The sequence below is a fragment of the Bison bison genome, unplaced genomic scaffold (genome assembly GCF_000754665.1).
Source record: "Bison bison bison isolate TAMUID 2011002044 unplaced genomic scaffold, Bison_UMD1.0 scf7180017864484, whole genome shotgun sequence".
Lineage (NCBI taxonomy): Eukaryota > Metazoa > Chordata > Mammalia > Artiodactyla > Bovidae > Bison > Bison bison.
Window position 1 is genome coordinate 5,326,925 of NW_011495044.1, and position 10,906 is coordinate 5,337,830.

At 41.8% G+C, this 10,906-nt stretch overlaps 1 protein-coding gene across 13 annotated transcripts in view; it reads right to left on the minus strand.

Moving 5' to 3' along the window:
• The window catches only part of MACF1 (microtubule-actin crosslinking factor 1), a 342,575-nt gene that overhangs the window by 112,470 nt on the left and 219,199 nt on the right, over positions 1-10,906 (minus strand). For 11 of the 13 annotated variants that reach the window (XM_010862750.1, XM_010862748.1, XM_010862749.1 and 8 more), the window contains 6 exons: positions 7,423-10,906; positions 6,556-6,705; positions 4,995-5,210; positions 4,760-4,909; positions 2,723-2,956; positions 353-502 (listed from right to left, as the gene is read on the minus strand). In XM_010862750.1, the coding sequence (XP_010861052.1) occupies positions 353-502; positions 2,723-2,956; positions 4,760-4,909; positions 4,995-5,210; positions 6,556-6,705; positions 7,423-10,906 (4,384 nt within the window). The remainder of the gene's footprint in view (positions 1-352; positions 503-2,722; positions 2,957-4,759; positions 4,910-4,994; positions 5,211-6,555; positions 6,706-7,422) is intronic. The other 2 variants (XM_010862758.1, XM_010862759.1) reach the window with 1 other exon arrangement.

Below are 10,906 nucleotides of genomic sequence, written 5' to 3' on the forward strand. Positions count from 1 at the left end.
CGTCTGCCTGGCGCGTCTTCTTCCTCCTCCCACCCCTTCATGCATCAACCCCTATGTATCCTTTGATTCTCAGTTTAAGTGACACTTCTTTAAAGGAATCTTCTGAAATATAAGTCAAGATTGCGTCTGTTATATGTTCTTATGTAATGTTTCCTTTATAGATATAATAGTGAATACATTATATGCTCATTTTTGTGATTATCTGTGTAAAGTCTGTCTCTTCCACGACACTATAAGCTTCATGAGAGCAGGGATATTTAACCATTATGTTGCTGGCACTAGGCCTGGCACATAGCAAGCCTTTCTAACTACCTGCTGAAGGAATGAAAAAAGTGAGTTAACTCTTACTGACCTTCAGGTCACTTTGGTTCTTCTGCAAAGCAGAGAGATCCTGCTGGGTGGCTCTACCCTGATGGCCAGCCAATGCTCTTTCTGCCTGTCCCACCCAGCTGCAAAGATCCTCCAGTTTCTGGTGACAGGTATTTTGTTGTTTCTGCAGGGTCTAATTAAAATGCAAAGGGCCCAAGAGATAATTAATGATTCTCATTTTATAAATATAAGATAACTCCCTGAAATGTAAAACAGGAAGGTTATATCACAAGGATGGAAAAGTTGGTGGGAGACTAGAGCAGGAAAAGGCACAGAAATCATATTCAGAAAGTTCCCCTCATTTGGACAGTCTTTTGGTCTAGATCTATGGCCTGAATTACAATTAGGAGTGATTTCAGGTGAGAATGCTCTGAGGTTTTGGTTTGGAAGTTCCTTTGCCAGACTGCTTATTATCCATGCAAATGGAGAAGAAAGAGCTTAGATGCTTAAAATCCATAGATGATACTGCATATGATAATAAATGATAGGTTCTGATCACTTCTACAGGAACTGGATGATACACTACATATGAAGTCATAATATGGAAAATTAGAAGGACTGGACTAGGAGGAAAAATCAAGAAACTGGATAATTTATAAGCTAATTGAGCTTCTTAATAATTAATCTGACTTTATATAAATCAAATGTCTCACGAATGCAGACACCCATTAAATGGAATGATTACTTGCCAGGCGTGAGGGGCTTGGCTATTTTGAGAAGAAGGGAAGTGGCCAAGAATAGCAATGGGCTCTGTTCTTCAAGGGTCTACACCAATAGCCAAGAGAAAAGCCGGCCCGAGGGGAGCAGGGATTTGCTTCTGTGCCTGATCCTTTTCCAGACCTCTCAGTCACATGACACCAAAGCACCTGACTGAGCAATTGAGCATGATGTGTTCTCCTGATCATCCTTCTAAGACCATTTTCCACCAGTTTCTACCTTCTGATGGCATTTGGAGTCACCTGCACTTACAAACAGGTGCCCAAATTGGCCCTCTCTCCCCCGCTTTAGGACAAATAGAAAGGCTCTGGAAGAGAACTCCTAAGAGCTCTTCAGCTGTAAAACAGGATCTTCATGGGTTAGGATGGGTGCAGACTGAATCTGAAAAAAGCAAAGCAAACAAGTTAACACATAGACAAACACATGCATTCAGGGCAAATATAGAGAGAAGGAGAGCATTTCTGACAATAACAAGGTTAATAAATGTCGTGGAATTAATTACACGCTTAAAGAGAATGTTCACATGCAACTGGACCATCTTCTGCAGCTCAGGGGCCTACTCTGGATGTGGGCTGTATCTTAAGGTGGCCCAGACCTTTGCTATTACATTAATTATCCATAAGCTACACCAAGCTGTATAAAATCCAAGTGAGGACACTGCAAATTTCCAGATGTAGAGGTAACCTATCATATTTCATTACTATCTTACTTCAATTTTAATACAGTTGAAACAACTAAGCAGTAACAAGGGACATACAGACTTCACTAAATACCCTTTAAGCCTGACTCAAAAGCTCATTCTACTACGCACAGTATTTAATAAAAGAGACACTGAGACAGTTTTACTGGTGATAACAATTCTAATACTATCCTGGTGAATTTCAATTTATTATTCATCCAGAAGAATGGCATAAGCATCATTCTTGGTATTCTAAGGTTATGATGTTACCATGCAATTATGCTGAGTTCTACAAGAAGAGGCTTGTGATAGAAGGTGGGGAGATGATTATCCTGGCTTCCTGCAGTTTATCAACAGTGCTTCTACACACAGTTTTCCACAGCTGAACAAGCACTAGACACAATAGTGTGAAGAAAGGTGCCAGAAAATAATAATTTTCAAAGGTGCTAAAGAATTCATATGATTCTGATAAAAATCTTTTTGTCAGCTGTCTGAAGGTGGTCAAGGAATCTTACTGTTATCATCTGAAAAGCCCCAGTATAAAACTAACTTCAGGACTGTTCTTCTCAAGAGCTCAGAGTATCTAACTGCTCCTAACAGCCCTCAAAAGAATACTGAAGGAGAGTAGGGGAAATACAGGCTGGGGATAAAATTCTCATTTGAAAGTCAGAGGCAATGAGACACAGTTACAGTAAAGTCTAACTAAGAAGAAAAGACCTTGCACATGCATACACACGTAAACACACATATTCTCTCACACGCATACATAAAACCAAAAACACAGCAAGAAAGACAGTCACAACAGCTGTCTCCAGGACCAGAACCAAACTGGCCTGGACCAATCAAAATTGGTAAATGCAGGCTCCTGGAACCATGACAGATGGAGTCTGGCCAGAAAACCCAAAGACAGAGGACATCCCAGGGACCAACTGAGCCCAGCCGCTGGTTCAGTCTGACCTTGACCTGGGCAGCCTGCTCCATCTGTTGAAGACGGTCCCGCAAGGCATTCCCCTGAGCTGTAGTCTCTTCTACAAGGTCCTGGAAGGACCTCTGCAGTTCATTCAGAAGCCTCAGCATCTGCCGGTTCTGCTGAGGAGACAAGTCCTGGGCGTGCTCGGAGATCAAGAACTGAATATCAAAGGCAAGTGCATCCAGTTGGGATTTCCTCTCAGCCATGGGCTGTTTCAAGTCCTAAGGGAGATGAGGAAAGGAAGAAAAGAGGAAAGAAACTTCCAATTCTCTACAGAAGCAGAAACAGAAACTGGTGGTTCTAATCAAAGAATCAACATAATCAAACAGAGGTTAATTTCCTGTATTTTTAAAAGCAACACTGATTATTTCTAGGGCCAACCCACAATGGAAGTCTCTCTCACTTCTGGCCTCTCCAGAGTCCTCACATATTATAGCTAGGTTTCCTTTAACTATAATTAAAGGAACAATAAATTAAATCAACCACTGATTTCTAAATGCACTACACTTTCCATTATTTATATTAACAGAATTATAGCACTGCTAATCCCAGTGAAAAAATGCTATACTTTGGAAAGTATAGCATGAATTTTTGGTCTGAGATAGATCTAATTGTATTTTATTAGGTGCAAATAACTATTTGTGTTTGTCTAGCCCTGAGATACTGGTAAACCAGAAATGAGAAAATATTCAATTTCTTAGTGGCTCACTAAAGTTTGACTTTTAAATAGTTACACATATTATACATTTAAAACTGTACAAAAATGTTGAACATTTTATACATTTTAAAACTGTAAAGGATTACAGACAGATAAAGCAGTAAAAAACTGCCTAAACACTAGAATTTATCTGCTTTTAGACAATTAAAAAGCATGCAATATTCCCACAAACTTTTAGTAATCACTACCCACGTTATACTGGGTGCAATTAAAAAACCATAAAAACAAGTAAGATATCTGTGCGTCTATCACTTTGAAATTGGGAGCAGTCAGCAACCCTGCAAAGCGGGCTTGCAGAACTACTTGCATATTTATCATATGACTACACTTCCTTGTCTGTGAACACATGGATTCGGGAAACTCACTAGGAAAATGAGGCTTAGACTGGCTCTCTTCCCATAATGGAATTCATGTAATTCATAACCAGGCAAGGACACCAATATAGGGGGTGCTCTGTGTTCTTATATTTCATACTATGTCATAGGAATTTTTCTCACCCTTGCTTCTTTCAAAACTTTTGTCAATGAACAAAGTCTGCTACTCATTCCTCCACCGGTGTATTTAGATTAAAGGGTGCAAAAGAAGAAGGCAAGTCAACTCTTGCAAGATAAAGAGGGGCAAGGATGCATACAAGGGAAACCTGACCACAGACAACATTTAGGTCTGTACCTCCTAAGACTGGGGAAAAGGAAGAGGCTGGAATAGGAGGGAACATCTCTACTTCTGCTCTGACTTCAGAAAGAATTTGAAAGGAATAGCTATAGCAGAGGGTGGATAAACCAACGTGAGCATTATCTGATATTATCTTAAATGTAATTCAAAAGAAACAACAGTGTTGGGGGCAGGAGAATCCTCAGCTCAAATACATCTCAGAATCTTTAACTTTTTCTCTCACTGACTTACAAAAAAGAATCAATTAACTTGGAGTTTAACAAGAAGAAAACCACCTCTCAAGATGAGGGGTTGGTCATCTACACTCCCCAAGCCAGACCTGCCTGTCATCTGGTTTTGTAAATAAAGTTTTACTGCAACATGTCTACAACTATTTGTTTATATGCTGTGTATGGCTGCTTTCATGTTTCTACAGCAGAGATGAACAACTGCCACAGAAACAGGTCACCTGCAAGACCTAAAATATTTACTATCTGGCCCTTTACAGGAAAAATTTGCAAAGACCTTTTATTTCTCAAATGGGAAGTCACACTTTCTAAGAAAGGCAAGTACAGATACTGCCTAGCAGAGACATGAAATTAATACAACACAAAAGGGCAAATAAAACATGCTTGAGAGCTGGTGGTGCACTCACCTCACACCGTTGGAGGCAGTGATTCAGGCTGCCAGCATCTGTTTCACTGTCATATTCCTTGCTGTTCAGAATAACATGGGTATCGCCAACCCAGGCTCTCAGATCTTGAAGTCTGCCTTCTAGCTGTTCATACTGATTTAACACTCTAGTCTAAGAAATAAATGGCAAGTTAGATGATAAAGCTCTCCAAGCCTGCCCAGACTCTGTGAGCCTTTGTAAATAAACAAGAAGCTACCTTCTGTACTTCCAAGGCACTCTGGAGGTGGAGCAGTCTGGAACCCCAGGTGTCACTCACAGAGCTGAGGGACTTTTGAAGATTCTTGGCATCTTTTTCTAGCGCCTTCAGCAGTTGAGCTGGGACTTCCTGAGGCTGGCTGATGATAATCTGATCCACACACTCCAATTCCTGGCTCACCACCGTGGATAAATCCTTTAGCTCTCTGTCTAACACCTGAGGGCATAAACTGGAGTTACCTCCAAAATCGAGACTAGAAATCTTGCTGTCTTAGAATCAGCTGTAAACATATTATTCTGTCACCTCATGTTTACACAGGCTTTAGGGCTTATAAAATGTTTTTATAGATCTTCATTAGTTTTTCTGTTGTTCTCACAATCAATCATTCTTGAGGAGGCAGAGCAGACATCATAATCCTGAATTTATAGGACAGATGCCTCAGTGCTTAAAACTGTGAATTTGTTTTTCCCTGAGGTCACCCAGCTGATAAGCAATAGAGCCCAGACTTGCAATCAGGTTTTCTGACTCAGGGCAATGCTTCTTGCCCTACAACTTGCTACCTCTCCACTAGTGTCATTATGCTTTAAATAATGTGATGCAATATATAAGTCAACCAAAGGACAACTCTTCCACTCCGAAGTTCAAGCGAGTAGAACCAAAGAACATAAAAACACCCCAAGCCAGCTTTTCCACCCAGCTATTCCTCAATATTCTGCTCCTCAGCAGAGAGGCCAGAAACAAGCTGTAGAAGAGCCTGGTAGTTCTTTGGGCATCATCCTCCCCTCCCCTTCAGCCATCCTGCCCAAGGCCACCCTCTGGACACTGAGAGAATTGGTAACCTCTACAATCTCTGCGCTCCCCATGACTCCAACCCTGCGACAACTCTCAGCCTCCAGCTGCAGTGAAGGAGGTGCTCCTCCTCCCACTCAAGGCTGTCTATCTCTATGTCTTTCCATGTCTCGGGGACCTCATTCCATCAGTCAGCACTCATTCTCTTCCCTAACTTCACGTTCTCCTCTTCTACTGGTTCTTTCTCCTCAGCCTAAAAATCCACTCAAAACATCCCTCTTCCCATGCATCTCCTCTAGCTAGTGTCCTACCTCTCTTTCCTTGCCTGCACTACCAAGCTTCTGGAAAGCATGACCTACATTAATTGTCTCCACCTTCCAACATCCTGTTTATTGTCATTGCAACCTGGTTTATATCCCACCACTCAAGTGTAACTGTTCTTATCAAGGTGCCCGGTGACTCTCAGGCACTGAATCCCACTTTTAGTCTTTACTGTACTCAGTCCCCCTACTGTATCTAATACTGCTGACCAGTATCTAATACTGCCCACTGTCTCTAATACTCCCTTGAGTCTCTTATGCTTTGGTTTCTGTGAGACTAGTACCCCATGCTTTTCTTCATAGATCTCTAATTATAGTTTTTCCAATCTACTTTTTGTCCATTAAATAGCAGTGCTTTTGAACACGTTCTTCTTGCTTCAGAAGCTTCTCTTGTGGTGTCTTCTCTACTTTTCCCAAACTGATGGGCCTGGAGGAAGTCTCTGGGAACCTACCTTGGCCTGACACAGCAGATCCTGTAGCTCTGCCAGGTTGAGCTCTAGAGGTTGAATCTGCTTGGTCCTCATTTCAATGTCCCGTAAAAGAGACAGATAGGATACCAACTTCTCATCATGTTCTAGGCAGAGCTGCCGGGTAAATACATTCTGTGGAGCCAAAAAGAAAACTCACTCAAATCTGACACTCCTCTTTAAGTTTGCCTTTAAAGCAGACAGGGTCATAGAACAGAATAGAAATTTTTACTACACATTGCATGGAATGAAATAAATTGTGTTATTTTATCTAAACTGTAGCAAATCAATGGACAAATAAGCAATTCATTAATTTCCTCAGGGAGCACAAGCTCAAGATTATCAATCTATAAGCATCATTTTAGCAAAAACCTCTCTGACTTCAGGTACCATAGCCTCAGTATTTTAACTTAGCTTTAATGATACCCTTGCAAATTTCAGAAAGACATTCCGGGCTACTACCTAATTTTCCAACAACTATGTTACAAACAGATGACTATAAACTAAGTTATATCTTAGAGAATCCTCTAGTTGTCCTTAAGCAGATGTATGCTGCTAAGTCACTTCAGTCATGTCCGACTCTGTGCGACCCCATAGGCGGCAGCCTACCAGGCTCCCCCGTCCCTGGGATTCTCCAGGCAAGAAACTGGAGTGGGTTGCCATTTCCTTCTCCAATGCATGAAAGTGAACAGGGAAAGTGAAGTCGCTCAGTCGTGTCCGACTCCCAGTGACCCCATGGACTGCAGCCTTCCAGGCTCCTCATGAAAGCTCAGTATCCAGTCAAGAGTTTTCGCATGAAATTAGCCATAACAAGTACATACACACACACAAATACACCACTGGGTAACTTACTTTAGTAGCTCTGAAGGGCTCCGGGTTCACACTCGCTCCCCCTGGTACAGTCATCAAGGGGGTCTGTTCGCTGCCAGGGCTCGCTCTGAGCTTCTCCTGTGGTGTCTTCTCGTCCATCTTCATTGTGGGGCATGATACTGGGGGCAGCCTCTCCTCTTCACTGGTGTCTGGAATAGGACTAATGGTGGCCTCCTGCTGTCCCGTATTCTCTTTTTGAGACACCTCTCTGGACAATTTCTCTGGGAGAAGGGACACTGCGACTCTGGGAACTCTCTGAGTCACTATGCCTTCAAAGGACCCTACTTCTGCACCTGTAACTATAAGGTTTGACATTCGTAGGGATTCCTCTCCAGGTATTTCCTGAGTTGTCACTATTTTAGACTCAAGAATTCTGCCATGTTCACGATCACTTTTGTTGTCCTGAGGATGAAGGTCCTTTCTGTCTGAGAATTCCAGATTACTGACTTCTTTGGAGCCTACTCTAATCTCTTCCAATTTAACAGTGCTTGTTGAGTCAAAAGGTACTTCTTGGTATGATTTTTCTTTATATTCATTAGACAAGAAAGGCAGATCTTTGGTTTGTCTAACCTTAGAAGTAACACAAGAATCTTGATGATAATTGGTCTCCTGTCCGGTGGTTCCTTGGAAAGACCTGTCTGTTGTGAAACTTGGAGCTGTGTCTGCAACTTGGACTCCTCCAACTGGTTCCTGGTAGTACAATCCTTCAGGCCTTGGGATCAAAGAGGAGAGTAGTTCACTCTGGAGCCCAACAATAATTTCTTGAGATTCACTGACTTGATTAGAGTTGAAGAAGGTTAAAGCATCTTGATTTCTTATAGAAATTCCTTTGGGTGTCATTTGGGAAGAAGAGTCTTCAGTTTCACCAACAACAGAAAAGCCCAGACCCTTGTCAGTCTCTTTCCCCTTTTCACGCGCAGTTATCTCCGTACACTGATTCTCTATACTGGGGTCACGGTCATCACTAATAGTTTCCTGATTCAGCTTTTCTTCTGACAGAGCTGCTGGTCCGCGGGTCTTGATGCTTTCTTCTACAATCTTCTTCCCTCCCTTACCCTTCTCTGTGGTTTTCACTGGTTTCTGTATAACCTGCTGAATTAGTAATTTGTCTAAAGTTTCATGATTTGACTCTTGCACTTCTGAAATAATTCCTCCTTGGTTTTCCCTTACTTCTTTAGAATCTAGACCTGATACAGGCTGTTTCATATGAGAAATAATTTCTGTTTGTACTATTATTTCTTGCTCTTCGTTTGTATTTTTTTCCATGGTTGTAGAAGCCACCTCTTTGGGGTTAAATTCACAAATTTCTGATTGAAGATATGTCTCTGAATCTTGGCCCAGTGATTTATCTTTACCATCACTAGGAATTATGACACTCAAAGATTCCTTAGCATCTGGAGAAGATCTCTTATTTTGGTCATCGCATTCCAATCCCTTTAATGAAATTTCCCTGCTCTTTTTTGCCTCCTCCCCATTAGAAACTCTCACTTTAATGTTTTTTTGTGCAGACTGGTTTTCAATTTGAGATAATTTCTCACTTTCTCCTTTACCACAACTCATTTCAGCAGGCTGACTATGAGCAATTAACATTTCCTTTCTTAGAAACTGCTTCTTTATTTCACATACTTCTATTCCATCTTGCTTTTCAACGTGAGCCTGGTGATCACTGAACTTAAATGTATTTTCTTGGATTATAGTTGCCAGTTCAGGACTGATAAGTCTTTTCTCAATAGCTTCCTTTAAAGTCACTCTCTGATTACTGAATATGTCAATAATTCCTCCATCCAACACCTGACGAGATGCAATAATTCTGACCATGTTTTCATCTACTAATTTCTGTTCCAGAGCTGATGACAGTGTCAATCTTTTTCCTGTGGCAGGGTCTATGATTCCCCCAGCATTTGCCTGGGCTTGTAGAACCTTCAGTGCAGCTGCAAAGTCTACTTTTCCAAGCTTAATTGCTTGAGACAACGTAAGTACTTTGTCACTCGCTCCATCTTTAATGTCTGAAAAGGGAATTACTTCTAGATATCTCTGTCCAGATTCAATATCAATTTTACACTTTTTTACTAATTCTGAATAGGGAACAATTCTGTAACTCTCAGGATCTATAATCCCATTCATCATTTCTGATGACAGTGTTGCTTTATTAGTTAATCGTCCTTCCTTTTCAGCTTCTGCCAGGGTCAACTGCTGCCCAGAAATGAGATCTACAAAGCTTCCAGTGAAGGCCTGAATTTCTTGGATTTCTCTCTTCAAGTCTGGTGTTACAAGATCTAATTTCATGGCTTCAGAGAGGGAAATAGTTTCCTTTGTTTCAGGATGAGAGAACTGACGGAGGCTTAAGGTCTCAACTTTTCTGAGTTCCTTGGCTAAGTCTTCATCAATGATGCCATGCTTAAAGGCATTATCAACAGAAAGTCTCATTCCAGATATATGGTGAATGATACCTCCATCTACCACCTGCTTTGTCAACAACTGAATGGCCTCATCTCTCTCCAAAAGTCCTCTGTCAATGGACTGCATGACTGTTAAAGGGGCTTTGTTGTCAGGGTCCACAATTCCAGTTGTTTCCATTTGTAAGCTAATTAATCTCCCCCTGACTGTGTTTTCAGCATCTCTGCCTTTGGAAGCCTTCTCCAGATTTATAAGCTCTGGCTGGTCAGCACTGTCCACCAAGCCAAGATTTGAGGCTAAAGTAACTGAAACCTTTTTGCCTCGTTTCAGGTCAATGATCCCACCAGTCACCACCTGCCCCTCTAAAATTCTGGTGGCTGTTTGTGTGTCAAGAAGTCCAATGGCAACTGCTTCCTTCACAGAGCACAGCGTGTGGGCATGAGGGTCTAAGACACCACTTATAGCTTTGTCTGCCATGAGGACATTGTGCAACAACTTCTCATCCATCAGACCTTCATCAATGACTTCTTCAGTTGTCAAAGACTCGCAGGTCTGAGAGTCAAAGAATCCCCGAAACATGTTCATCTTTCCCATAAGTTTCACAGCAGTGTGACTGGGCACCACGCCTCGGGCTATTGCTTCACTTAGTAAGAGCTTTTGGCCTGTCTGTTCATGAAGGATACCGCCCTCTACTAATTGTGCGGCTAATGTATTCAAGGTAGCCTCTTCAAGCAACTCTGAAGCAGCAATGCATGGCAGGGAAGTTTCACTGCCATCAGCTTCCTTGTCTGTCATCATCCTGCTACCACCTGCCATGCTGTGACTTTCTGGACTTTGTTGATGGTCATCCCTACCCAAAGGTGACTCACTTAATGCTTTCTTCTTGTCCAGAGAAAGAACAGTCTTATCCTTTTCAGACCTGAGTTCTGATTCTAAAGCTAGAGTTTTCTCGACCTGAAATTGTGACTTTTTGCTTTGGGGTTTTACAAGAGGTCTTCCAGTTTCACCTGGAGTACACTCAGTTTCACGTGTGTTTGCTTGCTCTTTCTGACACGTCAGGGAAGTCTTT